At 39.1% G+C, this 21,878-nt stretch overlaps 1 protein-coding gene across 1 annotated transcript in view; it reads left to right on the top strand.

Moving 5' to 3' along the window:
* Positions 1-6,203: 6,203 nt before the first annotated feature.
* Positions 6,204-21,878, top strand: part of LOC124870970 (tissue factor pathway inhibitor-like) — a 38,129-nt gene continuing 22,454 nt past the window's right edge. The window contains exon 1 of the mRNA XM_047369876.1: positions 6,204-6,358. Coding sequence (XP_047225832.1) covers positions 6,265-6,358 — 94 coding nt within the window. The 5' untranslated portion in view covers positions 6,204-6,264. The remainder of the gene's footprint in view (positions 6,359-21,878) is intronic.

Genomic DNA, 21,878 nt, shown 5'->3' with positions numbered 1-21,878 from the left:
AAAACATAAGGGGTTTTAACAAGCTTTAAATGTATTTCATCTCTAAAGCTTTACAGGAGTTACACCCTGAACCACGAGTAAAAATCCTTCCCTTTCCTATTGTAGGAAAAATGCATTTTTGAACATATCTAAAAAAAGAGGAAGTTGCTATCTGTCACGAAAGAGCATGGCACAGAGCAAACACACGTCTCATTTCTTTCATCTTTAAAATCTGTTCATGATCTACATTCCTTGGAGGTTGTGGTTATTTGTATTTGTGCCTCAGAATAGAAACACAAAATATTTGCTAACATAAACCATTTAAAACAAGAAATGATTGCTTGTGCTGGAGGATTTGTTCCCTTCTAAAGAGATAGTGTAAGTCTATAAACTAAAAATTAAAAAAAACATTCAGAAATGTTTAGCACCCTCCCTCCACAAAGCTTCACCCTGATGATTCAGGGTGATATCTACTATCTGCTTTCTGGTGTAAATACAATGGAGCAGGTCAAACTTCAATGATATAATCCAAACACAAAGCCTTTTTATTTTAAACAGGCCAATTCTGGTCTGCACACCACTTGCTAGATCTCTCACATAATCTACATGTCTCAATTACGCTAAATGTGGTGCAAATGTAAGAAGACAAAGTCAGCCCTGTTTGTTTCTGATAAGCTGGTTCTGGTCCACACATACTTTGCCATAGCTCAAACTGAATGCTGGTTTGTTGGCATGTTCCAGTTCTGGCCCATACATAAGATACCACAACTCACCCTGGCCCATTTAAACTTAGCTGTGTGCAGAACTGAGCTGGATGTGACCAAATCTATCTGCAATCTAGAACAGGACATCTGTCTGCTATGGGTAAGTTAACTATTACTAATAACTACTACACATAACCTTCCTGAAAACTAAACCTTCCTTTTAGCTTGGCTAGTACTGTGGACTCACCTTTAACACTTCTTGGTTGTTTTGATGCCAACTTTTGGGTCCGCAACAAAATCAGCAGGTCACCGTGGTCAGAAATGTTCTGCTTTTCTATTGGATGTGGTTGTGAATTTCAGGAAATAAAAGCTGAGATAATGATCTCCTGATGCGTTTTTAGTGTTTAGCAGAAATAAAGGAATGGACACTGTTCTGTTGTTTAGGAACATTAATGAATAAAGCTCAAACTCATTGAATATTGAAGATGTGTTTTCTGTTATTGAAACCACTGAACCAATGAAGCTGCCCAGAATATTAAGACCAGACTTTGACCCGTGAAAACTAAAGCAATCATAGTTTACACAGGATGTGTTGATGTAATTCAAACTGACTCATAGAGTTCATTGTGTTCTCCGCTTCAGCCGTCTCATTCATCTTCAGTGTAATTAGTTACTGTTTTCTCTTTTTAATGGTTTATTATCAGATATCCGAGTGACCACTTCATGACGCTCCACACAGTCACCTCAGGAAGCTGACCGCTGATTGGGCTCAGCATTTACTTAAGAACTCCATAGGAGCAGCTGCTATTTCTGCTGGCTTCAGCGGACCTCAGTGTTGCCTCAGAGAGGAGAAACAAATATAAAATTTGCCCATTTAGATCTCAGCCTGGAGCCTCTGTCTCCCATGAAAAGAGTTTATTCTGGCACCAGAAGATGATACAGCAAACAAAAACAGTCAGTTCTTTCCCTGAATCATTTCATGCAAAACAATGAATCCTTGTTTTCACACCTTTTTGTTTTGCCAGCGGGATTTCCAGTTCTGTTGATTTCATACTTATGAAAAAATCAAAAAAGATTGAAAAATGCTCATATTAGATGAGCGATTTCACAGGTTTTATTGTGAAAAACATAAAACTGACCTGAATATCAGCCTCAAGTGTCACACTACTTTATTCAAACATATTTTTGCAATCATACACGGAAATATTCCTCTCATATTTGAAAGCACAACAGTCAAAATCATAAAGATGCAGCATAAAGAATTTACATTTCCTTCAATTGAATCATTCTCAAACTTTACGGACTCTAACACAATAATTACCTCAGTAAATACCTTGTCTTCCTAGTACCACAGGCCTGTTAAATCAGTGCTGGACTTAATCTTCTGTCATTCTGGGAGAACATTATGTTTGATGAAGGGATGCAGTTTGTTACATTTTCACTCAGATGACATGTCTAAGTTGCAGGTTGGAGAAAAATTAACACAAAGTTGTCCTGAAATCTGAATCATTGGTGGAAAAGGGTTTTTGACCAATTTATACCTAAAATCCCAATATGGCTGCCAGACAATTAAAACGTTTAGATAACTGCAGCTGAATAACCTTCTGATTAAATATGTAACACACAGGACCTCCTTCAGCGATCATGTTGCTGCAGTGTTTAAAAGGACAGGATGCTGAGTAGACCTGATCACTGAGCACACTGACTGGAAAGTCCAGCCTGGAACGCGAAGGCTGTTAAGTTAGGGTTTGATGCCATTGCCAGATCTGGGTTCCACCTTCAATTCAATTCAATTCAATTCAGTTTTATTTATATAGCGCCAATTCACAACACATGTTGTCTCAAGGCTCTTCACAAAAGTCAGGTTCATACATTTCAATTAGTCCTAACCATTGAACAGTGCAGTCAGATTCAGTTATTTATTCAAATTGGATAAAAAGTTTTTCTGTCTAAGGAAACCCAGCAGATTACATTCAGACATAAAGGAATTGCAAAAGGAAACCAGCAGCACTCGGTTTCTGTTTCACGTTGAGTTTTGTGCTACACTTCTGTTTACAGCTAAGATCATCGAGCTGAAACACCTCCTCGTTTTGGCTATTTGTGCTTAAAATTTAACATCAAAGTTAATTTGCTCATATATACTTGTAAATACGCACAGCCCACTCTTTTTAGGAGTAACGCTAGATACTTACCACAGTTTGAGAACCATAGTTTACATGATAGAAAATCCCAACAATAGATGTAAAGTCTACACACCCCTGTTAAAAGGCCAGGTTTCTATGAACCTTTTGTGAAACCAAGATAAATAATTTTTAGAACTTTTTCTGCCATTCTGTCAAAAGTCAAATATACAACAGTAAATTTGTTACTGAGTGACCTAACTATGTACAGCTTTAAACAACTGCTTTGTCAAAGCACCTTTAGATCTCGTCACAGCACCACTCTCAGCATGACACATCTTAAGCTGACAGTATTTGCCCATCCTTCATGCTCCACCTTCTTTCAGACTGAGAGGCCTCCTCCTGCACAGCCATCTTTAGATCCTCCAAACACTTTGACCTGGTTTAGGTCTGGGCTCTGGTTGGACCAATCCAAGACTTTAAATTGTCTTGTTTAGTGTGTTTGGATGTATGCTCTTTGTCGCTTTTGTGCTGAAAGATGAAGTTCCTCCTCTTCTTCAGCTTTCTAGCAGAACTTGGAAGGTTTTCTGCGAACAATGACTGGTATTTGGGACTGCTCACATTGCCCTCCACCTTTAATAGCGTCCTAGTTCCAACTGAACATAAACATCCCCAAAGCATGATGCTGCCACCACCATGCCTCATTGTAATACGCAATGCTGTGTTTGCATAAAATAAACTTTTTGAAATTATGCCCACAAAGTTCAGCCTTTGTTTTGTACGACCAGAACATATTTTGTCATGTTTTTGGGAGAGTTCAGCTGTGTTTCTACAAATAATCAGCCAAGCTCGGATGTTTTTCTCTGTTAGAAAAAGGCTCCATTTTGCCACCCCATCCCACAGCCCTGATACATAGAGAAGTAGTGAACTACACACGAACTAGACAGCAGCTCATGTAACTCCTTTTTTCTTGCTGCAGGCCTCTTTGCAGCCTCCCTGGCAAGTTTTCTTATCTTTTAATTGTTTAATTATTACTCATAGAGAGCCGTTGCACACAAATCATAAAACAGAGCTCAAAGAGACTTACATTTACCCTAAAAATGCAATGATGACTAGATGGATGGATCAACTGTTTAACATCTCAACTTTGCTCTTATTTTGCTCTACAGTTGTTTTTTTTTTCCTGGAACACATTTAGGCAACATCCAGAAACAACACTACTTCCGCATCCTGAACATTTCGAAACCACAGGTCACACAAGAAGCATGAGGTGAAGAATTCACCTCAGGTCAAATAAAGTATCATCATCGTCTCAGATGTTGGACCTTCTCCCTGTAGGCTGATTCATTGTCATCTTTAATCAGTCGTATGATGGTGATGTCATCAGTACTTTTTATGATAGAGTTGCTGGTGTGGATAGGATAACAGTCATGAGTGAAGAGGGAGTGGAGGAGGAGGCTGAAGACACAGCCCTGCGGTGTCCCTGTGTTCAGGATAAGAGTGGGAGAAATGTGTTTTCGCATCCTGACATTCTAGGATCCGTTGCTGAGAAAGTCCAGTATTCAGGTGCACAGTGAGCTGCTAATGCCCAGATTGCTTAGTTTTTGAACCAGTGTGTGTGGGAGTATTGTGTTGAAAGTGCTGAAGTCTACAAGCAGAATCCTCATATAGATGTTGCTGTTGTCCAGGTGTGAAGACTGGGTGGAGAGCTGTTATCTGTTGATGTATTTGTCCTGTACAAAAACTGGTGTGGATGGATGTCTGCAGGCATGGCAGCCTTAATGTGTAGGATTAGCCTCTCGAAACCTTTGGTGATGATGGGAGACAGAGCAAATGGGTGATAATCATTTTAGCAGCTGACTGTGTTCTGGTTGGGCACTGGGTCGATGGTGGCTGACTTAAAGCACATGGGGACTGCAGACTGCAGTAGCAAGAGGTTGAAGATGGAGGTAAAGACCCCTGCTAACTGGTCTGCGCACGCCTTAAGTACCCTACCTCCAACTCCGTCTGGACCAGTGGCTTTCCAGTGGCTCTGACCTGATGCTGCTGCAGCTGAATTGGGGCGTCGTTGGTCTCCAGAGAAGCAGGGTAGCTGTGGTCCTCTTTGTTGTGTCGGTGGAAGTGGGCGAAGAACTGAGTGTCAGGCAGGCTGCTGTCCATGGAGTCTGCTGATGTGTGGGTGCCCTTGTAGCCGTTGAGTGTTTTGAGGCCCTGCCACATGACCCTGGGGTTGTTTAGCTATGTCTTCTGGTTAGGGAACACTTTAACAGTCTTTGTTGTGGTGACAGTCTGTATAGAACATGCTAAACAAAGCTCAGTTTGTAGCTGTGATCTCTCATGTTGTATAGAAGAAATTAGGCTTGTGTGTGTTTTAAAGGCAGAATTGTTTTCTATTGAGATCAGATTACTTGTTACCTGCCTTTGTTTTGGCATCGTTGCACCTTTAATGAACTTTAAACACTCCACAGGCAACATTGATATTTCTCTGGCTTCTTGTATGGGAGCCACCTGAGTAAATGCAGCTTGTATCTGCAAAACTAGCTGAGCCCCATATGTCGTTAATGGGTTTCAGATACTTATTGATAAAAATTGCAAAACACATCAAGGGCCCACATTTTACCGAGAGCTGTCCTGCATATAACTTATATGAGCAATTATAACCTGTGGACAGTCCCATCTGGGGCCCAATGTTTAATGCATTCCATACCAATGTGGGCCCCACATGTAAAAATACATCTCCATAAATTAGAATATCATCAAAATGTTGGTTTATTTCAGGAATTTCATTTAAAAAGTGAAACCTGCATTTATATAGCTTCATTCCCTACAGACTGATATATTTGCTGTTTGTTTAAGTTAATTTTGAAGATTATGTCTTACAGCTAATAAAAAATCCGGAATTGAGCTTCTCAGAAAATTTGAATATTATTTTAGACCCAACCAAATATTCCTGTCCAGAGTGCTCTGTAAGCCAAAAAATCCTTCTTTATTGGTCTGATGCTATATTCTAATTTTCTGGCAAAGAATTGTGTGTTTTCATCAGCTGTGAGCCAGAATTATCAAATAAATATAAATGACTGAACTGTGTAGAATAATACATAATATATTAGGATTTCCCTTCTTTAACTGAAATACTAAAATAAATAAAGTTTTAGTCTCATTTTTTGAGATGCACCTGTATTTACTGTAGGTATATAACACAGGCTCAACATGTAACCTGTGGATAATCCAATATGGGCCCCATATGAAAATGTAAGCTGTTGATAGTTTGATATGGCTGATAGGTTAATCTGTTAAAACTGAAGGTCTCTACACGGGCTTTAAGGAAATTATTGGAAATGTCATTTGTGACGTTCTTATCAAACGGAAGTGCACACCCCTTGACACACACACACACACACACACACACACACTTGAGCTGTAAAACTTGAAGTTTTCCAGCTAAGTTTCCAGTCGCCTGGATGAGCAGCAGCATGTTTGCGTCTCCCTCCTGGATCTTGTGCGTCGCCTGGATCTCCTGCCTCTCCAGCTCAGCCTCCTGCAGACGAGGCAGAGGTAAGAAAAGCCAGAGTGTGTGTGAGTAAGTGTGTGTGTGTGTGTGTGTGTTTGTGTGCAGGTTGTTACTTTAAGCTGGCGTTTGCATTTCTCCTAAACTGTTGTTGGTGAAAGTTCTCCCAGAAAGTTGCGTGTAAACTGGATCAGCGTGGAGCGCTCACGGAATCTCTCCACGAAGGGGTTTGGGTCTGGTTTATGGGAGGTTTGGTGAATTTTATAGTTTGGTTTATTTTTGGAAATCAAAAGAGGAATTTTTAGCTTGTTCTTAAACGGTGACCTCGCTGCAGAAGAACCGAGAACCCAGATCTAATAAATAAAACAGTCCCTATAGTTCTGATCTGTTCGGTGACAGCAGCGTAGCTGTTGCTTTGGAATCCGGTCAAAGTCCGGACCGACACCCGAACCGCCCCCTCTGGCTGACCGGTTTCAGCCCTAGCAGACACATCTGAGGCTTTTAGCTGATTCTGGTTCTGCTGTAACACACATGACTGTAGCTACGCAGGATTTAAATAAAAAACCCAGGTCTATCTGGTTCTGGGTTCTGCAGGTCAGCCCGTGGCTCTCAGCAGAGCAGGTTTGTTTAGTAACTGCAGCTTTCACTGCGAGCCTCCTAAATGTCACTGCATGCTTCTGTTATCTCCCACTGCCATTCAGCCGTTAAATGCATCATTTCCCTTAAACAGACGGAACATTTTCAGGCCAAGATTGGACTCTGTTTTCCCGGAAGGGTGGAGATCCCCTCATGTATATTCTTATAACTAAGTAAATATCCAATTCATAATATTTGTATTCATATAATGCAAGATGAATCAATAGTCGGGGAGTGTTAAAATACCCAGAATGCACCTACCCCAGGGTCGTATTTAACCCTTAAAGGGCCCTGAGCTGATTTTTTTAAGCCCCCCTTTTTCCCACCACTGGTTTTCTGCATTCTGTTTACATCCAGTTAGTCTGAGGGAATCTAAATCATATAAACAATGACATTATTAATGAGTGATAATATTGATGGTTTAATAACTTAATTTAGCTCCTAATTCTCCACTTAATAAATCTCCTAAATCTAGTGAAGTTTTAACTCGTATCTGAAGTGGGCTGAAGGGATGATACCATCAATATGAATGCAGTTTAAAAATGTTTTCCTTTCTCCAACTTTTATTTCACCTGCTGTTATAATTTAGAAAAATCTATTGCCCTGTGCAAAAGTCCATCTTCATTTTATATATTTTCTTAGTAAACAGCCAAACTTACCTGTAATCTGACCTGTAAGTGGTCTTGATTAATTCATGAAGCCATCTGTTTTTTTTTTTTCTTTGGATTATCTAATTTCCCCTCGGGGATCAATAAAGTATCTTTGAATTGAATGTTTTAGCAATTTACAGAAGAATGAAAATTGTGAAATTGTTAATCGAGCTGCTACTGTCATAGTTGAATAAATAAGGACTGAAATGCAGAGCTGAACTGAAGCGTGCAAGACCTCATGTAAAAACGGTTTTACACAAGGAGAACAAATGGTGAGTACAGGAACAGGTCTGGGCATGATAAAGTTTTCCAACAGAGAGACGAGGAGTATGGCAGGGAGCAAAGACTTGACTTAAATGTGATCTTTAGGCTCTGTCACGATGCCTGTCACAAAGACACAGTTTGTTTTAGTTTCTGGCCGGTCTATAATCATTTGTTTTTACGTCATCTTCACACAATCTTTCTAAACAGAATTCACTTTAATCTTCTTCTGTGATCAGATTTGTTCCCTCTATCATGAATATTCAGTCACAAACTGGTGAAGTGCAAACAATGAAACTATAGCCGTTTTTTTCCCCTTGTTAAACCTTCTTATTTTCTAGAAGATAATAATAGATATTCACGTTCCAGGACTTGTCTTTCAACATATGGTGTTCTAATGTCAGTTCTTTCTAGAACATGAGCTAAACAAAACCATTAACATAATGGTGGACCTGGCTTTAGAACTTAAAGAGCTGTTGTCCTTAAATCTGAATGTTGGTGGATTGATTTCCAGTCTCTCAGATTGTTGGAGTGTTCATGTAGAGGAAAAGTGTTTCTCATATCGTGAGCGGAGCAAATAAGAGAAGTTTGAGTGTTTCTGTGAATGGGAAATAAATTGCTTAGTGACCTCACTTTTACAAAACTTCATAATTTTCAGTTTTATGTTCTTGGAAAGACGCATTTATTTCTTATTCCTCAGTTTTGCTTAGTTTCCTGACAAAAACAGACTGATAGCAGGTATTTAAGCTCCAGAGTATAATAATAGTACTGTAAATAAAAGCCACCTTCAAACAATACACAGAATCAAGAACAAACATCATTGTTAGGACTCATTATTGAGTGAATGTCTTTAAATTAGTTTCCTGGCTTTAATCAATGCATCTCTGAATGTTTCATTCATGTTTCTGCATAAAACATTTGCAGTGTTTGTAGTGGAGTTTTAATTTTGCTGCAAGCTAGAACTTATTGACACTTAACGTTTGCAAACAGCGCAGACGTTTCATCAGATCCCTCAGGCACATACAGACAAATACTAAACACTTAACAAGTTTACAAAGGAAAATAAAACTGGAAATCCCAATGGGAAAGTAATTAAGATTTCCAATAGCAAATAACGTTTTTAATCCATCTGAAATATGAGACCACAGGCGGGTACTGATAAGCTGTTTTTGTCAGATAGATTGTTATATAATGACGGTTTTGCTAACAGAGGACTGTTAGCCTTTTCATTTATCTGCTCTCTCAAGAGGCCCAGCAACACATGACTCCATGAGTTTGGAGCTGAGCATCAGCACCACTGGAGCATGATCTTTGTTGCTTCAGTGATTGTCTCATGGAGGTACAAACACTGGGTCTCATTAATTTGCTGAGAAATTTAATTACTTGCCATTTGAAGTGGTCTTTTTATTTGTGAGCCTCGGGCCACAGACTAAGAAAAAACTTTGAAGCATCTTAATTATCTCTAAGGCGCTGATTTTAGAACAGTGCAGTCTTTACAGAGTGGCTGTATGTGAAACAGCCTGAATTTGTAACATGGCTACTGAGGAACTGGCCTCAAATGTTTATCTTCACTATATAAGCAAAAACACTTATAGTTTCTGGGTTTTGGTTGGTTTACTGAGTAACTTATAACAGGCCTCAAATATGAGCTTCATGTTTAATAGTTTCTGCATTATTTGGACCCCTGAGTTCTGTTAATATGTAAAGCTGGCTTAAGTGGGTATAAAGCAACCATTTGGTGCTAAGAGCCATACAGTACACAATAGAGTTGACTTGAATGGAAGCTGTAAGCAGTAACATATGGGGCCCTTTTTCCAAATCATTTATCATTCACCTAAGGTCCATCTACATGTTTTGGCCAGTAACAGTGTTCATGTTATGTAAATAGTTTTTTGTCATGATCTGCATTGCCAAATGATGAAAAACCACAGTATGGAAGCTACAGGCACTCACATATTAGGCCCTTTCTGCACCCCTTGGATTACTCGCACAGGGCCTCCTTACGTGTTTTGGCTGGCAGATATATTAATCCTATATAATTAGTTAACTGAGATATTTTCCTTTACCCCTGCCAATATTTTAAATACAAACTATATAAAACTTTTAGGAATCCCATATGGGGGACCTTTGTCAAACTCAGATGTTACACCATCCAAGGTTTGGCCAACAGATGTATGTATGTGTATAAATACAAAATGTATACATTGCAAATTATAACTCATGTTAGACCAATATGGAATCTGTAACTAACCCACATTGGGCCCTCTTGTAAAACTCCTCTCGTATTGATTATTTTCAATAATAGTCTAAACAAACATGGACATTAATGCAATGTATATTGGATCTAAATGGAACCTGTAAGCGTGACTGGATGTGGCCGATAATTTAGACCCTGTATTTTTCTTGATCCTTTCATTTGTATTTGTGTTTGCATCGTTTCCCTATTCTCTATGAATAGAATAGAAATGGAATAGAAATATCTTTTATTGTCTGCAGCAGAGAAATTCAGGTGTATCAACAGCAAAGTGAAATGGAAGCATTCAGATACATGCAAAGGTAAAAAAATATAGAAAACGCAAAATAAGAATAAGAGACTGTACAGACTCAACTGTTTTCTTAGTTGAGTTAGTCTTTTCCCTAATGTTTCAGGTTTCTTTGTGTCTCTTTGTGGCTCTGTGTTAATTAGTCTATGCTCACTCTGCAGGTCTTGATGCACAAATTAGATTTTTTTCAGAAATCAGATTTATTTATTTTTTGTGTGGTCGTTCACATTACTTTGAAAATGTTGCAGCTCCAAACTGACCCACATGCGCATAAAAACAATAAGTGCGTCATCAAGCGCAACACAACAGTAAACAAGGAGGAATAGGTGTTATGGTTTAAGTGCACAATAGAAGCTGTTTATTGTCAGCGGGTGCTGTGTGGGAAACACATGAATAAAAGGAGAATGAAACTCTTTATTGTTCTGTTTTAGGGAGATCTGACTGCCAATTCAGCAAAACAAAACTATTTGGATGAGGAGACACACCCAGCAATGGTGGGGCAGGGATATTAACAACTTCACAGAGAGCGAGTTCTTTCAGAACTTTATCATGTTGAGGGCAACTTTTAATCATATATGTCAGCGCCTCTCCTCTCAACTCAACAGGCAGAAACCTTGATGTAATCCAGTGTATCTGACTGCAGCAGAGGCAGATCATCACATTCTCTGTAACTGCCATAGCATTTTAAAGTTTGCTGTTTGAATGCTTGTATACGAATTTTACAATACAAACTATATCCCACATCCAGACAGTTCCTATGAGCCTTTCAATTAGGTTTGAATAAAGTTTTATCTCTGTTTATTAACGAGTTCTAACGTCTCGTTGTCTCCCCACTGTGCAGTTCTATTCTAGCTCCCGGTCTGTTTTGCTAACTGCTGCCGTTTCCTGTTGGGCGGCGCAAAATTATGAAAAATGCGATGGAAAGTGATGTCAAAGTCACATCTAATCCGCCTTGGTCGTTCCTACTGGAGTCACATTCCATAAAATCAGATATGAATCGAAATCAGGACCACATATGAATGTGGTTCAAATGTGACTTGAAAAAAGTCAGATTAGGGCCAGATCTGAGCGAGATATGAGCGTTCACACTTGTTCTAAAAAGTCTGACCTGGTCACTTGACCCCCCAAAAATCAGATTTGGGCCACATTTGCCTGCAGTGTGAAAGGGGCTTTAGTCTCCTTCCCTCAGCCTCCGCTTTCTTTCTCCACCAGCTGTTTAAAAAAACCCACTGAGAACTCACCTGCTTTTAGTGTCATTCTCCACATCTCTCTCAGTATTTAAGCTCACCGGCTTTCATAGTTAATTGCTGTATTTTTCCATTGTTCTTTGTCCCTGCCAGCTTCTCCCACGCAGGTCCAATGTCCTGTTCTCTTCATGTCTACATTGTAAGCCTCATTATTTCATTAGTAATGATTCTTTACGTCCCCTCTCTACCTCTAGTTCTGCCTGCATTTGGTCCGACTTGAAACCAAACATGACAATATCATAAACACAGTATTGACATGCATATTTTGGCTAGCAGATGTAATAGTCTACAGGGATATTACCAATGACGTAAATTACATGGGACCAATTTGTAATCTGTCAGTAACCCCGTTTGGGGGCCTTTTTTGAACGTTTTTGGTACACAGACTCCACATACAGGTATGGCAGTCAGATGTATTCATCTTGTCTTAAGAGCTTTTATTAACCAACCACATTACGTTTGTTAGTAATGCAACTTAAATGGAACCTATACAGAAGCCCAAACCTGGCCCATTTATCTGACCCTGTGTTACACACAGTGGGTCACATGCACATGCTGGCTAGCAGATGGTTTTGTCTTTATGTGAGAAGATTTTATTGCCATTGTGAGAAAAGTGTGGATCAATTGGGGATTTGTGGCAGGTTCCACGTTTGTCCCATGTGATTTGCACTAAATTATTTTTAGGAAAATAGACATAATTCACGTTTTGTATGCTAAATATTGTAATCCAGTGTACATAGATTTGACTAACTGTCGACATTACAATTGTCAATCATATAAATTATACTGGGGCAATATAAAATCTATGGCAAACCCAAATGGGGCTCTTTTTGAAACTCTTTGTTACATAGTTCTTAAAACACAGAAACGATCTACTGCAATCAAATCAGATGTCTTTAGTAGGAGACAGACCAACCAAATAATACAGATTATTAGCAGCATACTGAGAGGTGCATTTATATAAGCCAGTGTTTTAGAGTTGGCCCTTCCATCCCTGTTCAGCAGACTGAACGTGGCGACCTAACAAAGGAGAGACAGACAGATAGTCTTGACCATCAAACAACTGAACCAGTGCGACTTCACATATAGATAAACGGCTTGATGCATTGCAGTGTGGTTAATGGTGTCCTGTGGGAGGAGGTACCTGTCCACTCAGGTTTGATGCAGCTGGTAAGATGACAAATGTTCTCAGAAGAGTTTGGGTCTCTGGCCGATCTGGACCTTTTTGAATTGCTGCCTGTTTAAAATGGCACACACATTTTTAACTTTCTTTTATGTTTAGATAAATCTTTCTTTCTTCTATGTCTCTAAAAACTATAAGTCTCTAAAAACTAAACAGCATCCATCCATCCATCCATCCATCATAAATTCATTGTGATTATTTTTTACTTTAATAATTGACTAAAAGCCTCCTTGAGCTCTGGAAGTTGGAGTCAGTAACAGTCTGACATAGAAAGATGCAGGAACCTGGTCTGTAACTGAACCTGCCTCTTCTCCCTTGTTTAAATGTAATAAACTGATCTCCTGTAGTTGTGATGGTTTGTTCTAACGTGGCTCTGTGGTCATTGAATGGATGCTTTTAGTTTCTGACTTTGTGGATGATTTATTATCATTCCAGGAGCACTAGCATAAAAAAGGGCATTTTTTCATCCATGCAGCATGTTGGATCCTAACATTGGTGCAGCTTCATTACTGCTGGATCCTGAAGCTTTCAGGGAGCTTTTATCTCTAATGTGTTGACACATAATGGCTTTTTGCACTGGGGTAAATGACACCAACATGAAATTCTAATTTGGGCTAATCCTCACTCCAACTGAACACCAGCCTTGTGATTCATTTCGGTTAAAAAAAGAGTAGTTGTTATTTAGTCAGAGGCCTGAAAACTTGCTGTCAGCCCGGTCTCTGCAGAGGAAAAAGGTCTTGGTAGACGTTTCTGAGTGAGTCGCTGTAGATAAATGTGAGCTTTAATGTAGAAGGAAAAATTAGGAAGTTCTGAGTCTGAAAGATTACAGAAGCTGAGTGAGAACAACAGAGATAAGTTACTTCTGATGGGAATGAGCTGTGCTGCAGTGAACGTCCAAAATTCACTGATGTGGAAATAATCCAAGTCCCTCATTTGTTTTACTGCAGCTGAACTTGGTTGTAATTGATTATTATCTAGGCTTTCTGACGGTTTTATTCGATTTTAGCTTCTTTTGTCATCTTGTTTTAGAAGAATACTGTTTCATTTTTTTGTGAATACACTTTAATTTAGGTTGTTTTAATATGGATCCTGCCATAATCAAGAATATATACAGAAATTAATAAATGCTCAATAAATAAGCATATGATTAAATATACAAACAATGCAGTAAATAAATAAATGTAGACAGTAATGAAATTATTCAATGAGACATAAATGTTTATATCTAATTAAATTAGCTTCTTTATTTATTTATCTTTGTAATAATTACCTTTTTTATTTATTATCAACTACAATTTTCAACTCTATATGTATTAACAACTTATTTTAAAATGTATTTATTTAAGTGTATTTTTTAATATTTTCTGTCCATTTTATTTTTCCTTTGAATTTTTTTACTCCATTTGTTCAGTGCTATTTATTTATGCCTCTGCTTTTTAAGTTTCCGTATGGATTTCTGCCTCATTATGCAAATGAGGAGGGGCGTGTCTTCAGGCGTTCTAATTCCTCCAGCTGCTAATAGACTGGAGGAATCAGATCGCTGTTAAGAGGTCGGACACCAAACGTCTGCCTGCTGAGTTCGCCATGCTAAATGCTTCTTGGTGGGGAAAAGCCATGCAGATTTGAGCTATGCAGGCTAAAGGTAACCAATCAATAGGCAGAAGAAGTGAAGGAGTTCATATCTGGGGTTTCCTACACTGATACTGTTTCTTTGCTTTCCTCATGTTCAGATCTAAAGAGCAACCAGAAAATAAGGTAAACATGCAACCAAAGTCAAAGGAAAACCTCTGAAAACTGTCCAGGTTGAAGGAATATTAGAAAAACAGCCTTTCAGCCAGGAAAATGTAACATAAATCCAGCAAGGAATTGGTCTAAAACTTTTGCCTAGGATTGCAAATCTTGCACAGTTACAAAAAGTTTGAAATAAATTTAACCCCCACTGCCTCTTGATTGGCATAGAAATAGCCTCTACGAGTGATTCAGACATAAAACGTTTCTGTAGTTATCCTGGTAAAAAAATAATAAAATGCACAACCAAGCATAAAACAAGCATTATGTTCACACAAATAAATTATTTATCTTTGAACCAAGTTTACATTAGATTTTAATGCAGTTATTTTACCGGCAGCCTGTTGTAAAGGCATAATTTGTTCCCATCTGTGTTGATGAATCTATGATTTTTCTCCAACCAAGTTATTCCCAGAAAGCAGTTGGCTGAAAACTGTTTTCAGATGATGCTCATCATCTGGCGACTTGTTTTTAAGGCCTGACAGGTCTTCCACTAATTTCCTCATCAGCTTGATCAATGTTGTCTTGGTCAGGTACACAGACAGGCCAGAAGTTGAGTGAGAAAACTTTAAAACAGCTGTTTTGCAGTTAAAACCATTGACACCCTGATTCTCATCCAAAGACCTCAGTGCCTGTCTCCAGAGGTCTGCAGGAACGTTGCACAGATAAGCAGGTATGGACAACACATAGATGGAAAATCACCATCCTGACCCTAAACTACCAGAGAACCTGTGTACGATCTACTTGTCTGTATCTTTTTAAGAAATTTGAGGGCAAACCCATACCTGTCCTACCTCGTCAGACATTAGGGGGAAACAGTAAACCAGCAGTGATCTGAATTAGCAGTTAGAGCTGCTTCCTTTCTGAGTTTCATGCTCTAAATCTTCTCTGTTGCTGAGACAGATTAATGACTCACTGCCCCTCATGGTTAGTCATCTGTGACCCCAGAGGAAAGCATTCAGACTCCGAGCCTGTTGCAACCAGTGGAGGAGGCCTGTAGGTTTAAACTCATATGTGTGCTTGAATGATAACCTGCTCAGCCTCCAGCGTCTCGCTAACAGAGAACATCTGCAGCACCATCGGCTGAGAATGACGTCTGCAACATTGGAGAACGAGCCACTTTAGCTGGTTTCTGTCGGACCTATTGATCTGATTGTGTAACCAGAAGCGATGAAGCAGAGCAGACACAAACATTCATGTCTGCAGAGGCTCTTTCATTGTTTGACAAACGAGAGCTTCATTGAAGGGTAGATAGAGTATTGATGTACTCTGGAGTATCTGCACGAAACAACAAGCAATCAAACAAACAGGTTCCTTCTGATGTTCTGACCTGCTGAACCTGTTTCTGCTGATGTTCTGAGCCAAAAAAGGCCTTTCAGAACTAACTGGATGGAAGGTTTTGTAAATGCAGCTCTGTGATGCTGAAGCTGCAGGATGAGGATAAAACAGGTCATTATAGACCAGTCAAGTCCAATAACACATCACACCTCTGTGTCCTAAACTCAGGCTTTTTGAGCTTTAAACCCTTAAAATGACACCTAAACGATGAATTGTGGAGAATAAATCTGTTTCTGCTTTTTATTGTGAGTTAAAAGACCTCACCATGCAGTTTCTGCACAGAAAAATCGACTTTATTCTACAAACATTGATTTTATTTCTGCTTCATATAATGATTGTGACAGAAAGTCTTAATTCAAAACTTTGAAGATCAAAATGATGAAAAAGAATCTCATAATTGTGACTTTGAGTTTCATAATTGTTCATTTTAAATTGAAGGTTAGGCCATAAAATCTAAAATTGAAAGTTCTAATTATAAATATTAATCTGATAAATTACTTTGCATCTTTTGATTATAATCTTAGATAGTCAAAGTCAGAATTTTGAAAGTCAAAATTAGGATAAAACAAGCAAACTTAAAACTTTAGATTTTATAATAAAGATTTTAAAAGTTCAAATTGATATGATAAATCTACATTATTACTGTGAATCTGATACTGAAGACACATTAGTTTTGGTTAGAAAATGACCAGCCAGGACTTCATAGATCAGCCAGACTTTCCAGCAGAAACACCATCCAAGTAGGTAATTATTTGAATTACCTGCTTCTCTTTAGCTGAAGCTGCATTATTCTTTAGTGTCATTATGTTCAGCTGGAGCTCTTTGAGATGAAAGGTCTGAGTAGATCATCATGCTCATTATTGGAGATGATTTGGTCATCATTGCTGCTGCTCTGATGAATAATTCACCGAGTGTTTGGTAAGTAGGACTTCGCTTTGCTTCGGCAGATGGTGCTGTTCTACTTTCTTGCCATGACGCCACGTGCAGCTTTAGGCAAACTTATGTCTGCATCATTGTTTTCCATATGCTCCTTCTGGGCGGAGAAGCAGGCGACGTCTGTCATATAAAAGGGGTCAGACGAACATTTTGACACCTACAGGTGAATGCTTTGCACAGGCCCATCCACTCGTCATAGGCGTCACTCTCAGAGTGATTCATTTGAGCCGTTCTTTTTCCAGGGTTCAATGATTTTGCAACATAACTGCAAGAACTTTAATGACAAAAATTAGTAGCCTAAGTTTGAATTTATTGTGGATTTTCTCTGATCTACAACAGGGTCAAAACTATACATTAAACATGCTTTCTGTTTGACCAAATGTCCAGGAATGGGTAGAGATGATTTAAATTATTTTGGTTTCCTGCATGGATCCAGCTTTTAAGTCAATTAATCAATAAAACCTGTGGAGAAGATTTCTTACAAACGTAACAAAGTGTTCTGATCGGCACAGATTAAAAACAGAAGAACAGAAAACAAAACATACTAACAACTGTCAAACTAACTAAAAACTAATTTCACTTATAAATCAAACAGTTATGGATGTGAAACTGAGGAAATACAGTTTTACAGTGAAGAAACACAGGAAATAAGTGGAAAAATTGGTAAAGAAACTACAACTCTGAAACATAATTCACAAATAGTTAATAAAAAGAAATAAAAGTTGAAAATATTTAAACCAATGCCAGATTCAATACAATCAACTAGACATGATTACAAAAATCTATTGCTAAATAATAATAACCAAATATAACCTAATATCAGTGGGAGTGTATGTATATATATGAGCCTGTAGGTATAATTTTAACTGGAGATGATGCTCAATCTGTGCTCAGATCTGGTTTTAACAACCACTGTAGATTTATTCTAAATAATCATCCAAACCTGGAAAAACGCTGCCCAATTAAAAGACACTAGTTTAATCGTCATGCCAGTAATGAGTAGACAGAATCCTCGGACCAGAACCGAGCTGGATTTGTTCTGGTATTTGTAAGCATCAACATTCCCATTATAGTATGATTCAGGAAACATGTTTCAGGCTGAGGCTTAAACGGCCTCCTAACTGGCACTGAATGGGTTTTAGTCTCTCCGCATGTCAGAACACGGATTTGGTTGAATCACTGAAGCAAGACGGAGTTCTGGTTTCCATTTTTGTTGCTGAGATCCGTTCGGAGACATGTTGGGGCTCAACCTGATACAGATGATGTCGCTGCAGAGAGGGATGATTTTCACAGGTAAACCATTGGAATGAGGCCTGGAAATACTGCCCCAGCACAAGGATGAAGGATGAAAAGTCCTGAAAGTTTGTTTGACCACAAACAGAAGAAAATCTCTGATTCTGGGCCTAAAAGGCGACGCTGAGATGAATATTAAATCTAGTTTGGCGTGTACAAAATGCTCACCGCTTAAGTGGAGCAACAATTAATTAGCTCATTTTATGTCTCCTCCCCACCACCTGCCACAGCGACAGCCTCTGATTAAAAATGGATGCCTCTCTCATCATTTCCCTGCAGCCTTCTAGCTCATCACAGAGCCGGTCACAATCTGTTTGTAGTAATAGCAGATAATACACAAAAGCTCCTTTCAGGTAAAGATAGTGTAATCTGGAAACCATCTCTCCTGACAGGACTCAGCCTGCATGCAGATGACCAAACCGCCCACTCTACTGTCCTGAGGCAAGCCCACAGTCTGCTTTCCAACCTCACTGAGCCTGATTTCAAAGCTTTTTTTATTGTTTTCCTGAACGTGCTTGAATCTCGCAGGGATTCCTTTGATCTGCTGAAGAAAGTGCTCCAGAAGCTGCTGGAGGCTCATTCTGATCTCTAAGGATCTGCTGCGGCTGCAGGAAGAAGGTCACAGGAACGAATCTGCAGGATTGTCATGTTCCCGTACCTGCATCCATCTTGTTTTAGCTTTCTCATACCAAACTTTGGCATTATAGCTTCAAATTGTTCTGTTCAGAGGTAAATGGTAGAAGTTTATGGTATTGTGCAAAAGTCTGGAGTCAAACTTCATCCTTCTTATTGTCCTTCCCAACAGTCAGACATGGCTGCTTTTTCCAGGCCTTTTTTTTTTATCTGTCACTTGTTCACAACTTTCCTCATTTTTAAGCACACACTACACATTGTGGTAACATGGTCAGGTTCAAGTGCTGTACAGAAAAGCTGAGAAGGTCATAGGAAGAACTACTGAGCAGGATGCTGTAAATGATCGCAGGAACATCTGGCTACTTGAAAGGAAAATAGGAGTGATGACCCAAAGGTTTGGGACAAAACTCGAGATATTTCATGTATATAATGATGCTAATAGTAACTTTTTAACATAATAAAAATATGTTGGATTTAGAAAACATGAAAATTAGAGTAATTCTTTAACACAAACATAATAAAAACATAATACAATTTCTCATACAGCACTAAGAAATTTTCTGTCATCTAAGACAGGAAATGTCTTCTGTTTTCTCTGTTTTTAAGCAGAGTCTCTTGTTTTCCAACACCAGGAAGGTCATGCTGCCATAAAGCTATGTCAGTAAATGACTTTATGATCTGCTGACAAAATGTTTTATTTTTAAACCTGTGAACTTCTCTCCTCTGCTGGATGACTGGATGACACGACCTTTTGAACCCACATAACATGACACCCAGTGTTTAGGCTGTTGCACTGGATCCTCAAACACAAACAGGGTCCTTCAGGTAAAGCGGACCTTCTGGGAGTAAGATCCTGGGACTGGCTCTGGCTCTGACTCACCCTTAGCTCTTTGTTCACCGAGGGCTCGGCTCTGATGCTGCACCTTACGGTCCTCATAACAGCATAAAAATAAAATAAACACTATAAACCATTTAGAATATAAGACGTAATGTTTGCAACATAGCATAAAAATATCGGAGGCTTAATTAAGCTGTAAGTTGTGGAAAAACATTCATAAACACAGCTTTTCTCAGTTTTTCTTTTAATTTCTTTAATATTCTTAACTTTGAACGGTCTGTTTAACCAGTTCAACTAGTACCTTTTCAAGCTGTGCAGAATCTGGACCCACTGGTTCAGAATATTACCCTTTTTGACCCTTTTCAGGTTCCAGTGAATCATATCATTGTAATAAAATAGCAGGGACATTGAGTGAAATGTGATTTTAATCAGAAGGTTCAAAACAACAACAAACAGGTGTGTTTTTTTCATCAGCTATTAATCATCACCCAACTGTTGCTGTTTAAACCGACAATAACTGACTGCTGGGCCAAATTCTTATTTTCTTTTGGATTTAGAGAATTTAAAAGCAATTTAATTTGGCCTAAACATAAGCCTTGTGGGTCAGATTGTGTTTCGTGTATCTGGGTTATGAACTGGGTCAGCCCTGTTGTTTCCCTCATGTTTGTGGTAATGAAGGACCCACATGTAGAGAGTGGCTGTCGCCAGAAAACAGAGTTTTTAACAATGAAAAATCAAGAATCGCTGGAGGAACATGTCATGGAGCACAAGTAGAATAACAGCCGGTCTACCAGAAGAAACCAGCAATGGGCTATGAGGCAGGGGTGAAGACGACCACCACTGCCTCATAGGAACCAGATGAGCTAATCAGAGGAAATGTGGAGCTGCTGTGGCAGATTGAAAGCAGGGAAGCCGACGGAGGGAGATTATTTAACAGGACTAGAGCTGAACTGAGACATAAAGAAACCAAATGAAAATCTACCGGATATCAGAAATAATTCTAAATATACAAAGAACAGAACACAAGGAGAAACTAAGAGCATACACAACAGGAAAATGTTGTGTATGTGTATGAAAACAGAGACACAAAAGAAACCCAAACACCTCTGGATCGTGACGGTTACTGCTGTAAATCCAGAACCAGTTCCTGACCTCCCTGTCCAAATTTTCCTGGGGTCATTGGAGCCATTCCCAACTGTTGAGGGTCAGGAAAACTTCAGGCGGCTTAATGTGATCTCCAGGAAAAAAAGAAAAACATTTAATCTACAGATGACTTCAAAATGCAGATTTTAGCTTTAAATTAAACTGGTAATTCAGTTGAATTTAGTTTATTTCAATTCTTGTTAAAATTACAGATTCGAATCAAATTGAATTAAATTCTCTCCATATTCTGGTAAGCAGAAATAATTTGGGAGGAAAACTTTGATTTAATGAGATGAAGAGGTTATGTTCCTGTTTATTTTACAGCGTATGTAAATATGTGGCTTCAGCTGGGAATAATCAGAGAGTGGGTGAAAAAACGGGATGCTTGGTTGCTCAGTTTCTTGATGCTCTAATTCTGCTGCTGTAATCCAAACTTGTCCACACAGATGATGCGAAATAAAGCCAGATAATAAAATTCCAGTAACAAGCTCTGACTGGACCTCAAACAGGCGCACCCACATGAAGAATAACGAACTCCTTGGCACACTGTTGATCATCTTTATCCAGATGTTTGAATCTTGGCCCAGCTGAAGCTGTCCAGCTGTGTTCAGGGGAGAATCTGCCTGTTGATGTTTCTGCTTCCTCTGAGTCATGGTTCACATTTAGAGAAGCTCTCTCTCAGGTGGTTTCCGAACCGTAGCCCTGATGGACGCAGTTACCAGTGGTGACATCGAGCTGATGAAGGCAATAATGTTCTGTATCTGTGAGAAGCGTTTATGTGCGAGGATGCCTTGGTTCCAGACGGAGCCAAATGACTTTTTCATCTTGAATGACGTCCTCTGTCATGATTGGACCTCCTCACGGTGCTGTCGGGGGAGCAGACACAAATCATCGAAGAACACGGTGCTTATTGTACTTTGGCTCGGCTCAGACAGAAGGGGCAGAATTCAATGCTTCCAGTGTTTTCTGTCCTCTTGTCAGACAGAGAAATCCCGGCTTATTGAACGTTCTCATCTTAAATCTTTCACAAATACCAGTCTGCTCCGCGTCTGTCCAATGTGGGAGAAAACTGGAGCAA

Source organism: Girardinichthys multiradiatus, chromosome 7 (assembly GCF_021462225.1).
Source record: "Girardinichthys multiradiatus isolate DD_20200921_A chromosome 7, DD_fGirMul_XY1, whole genome shotgun sequence".
Classification (NCBI taxonomy): domain Eukaryota; kingdom Metazoa; phylum Chordata; class Actinopteri; order Cyprinodontiformes; family Goodeidae; genus Girardinichthys; species Girardinichthys multiradiatus.
The sequence above is the reverse complement of the archived record's forward strand: the minus strand, read 5'-3'. Positions and strand labels throughout refer to the sequence as shown.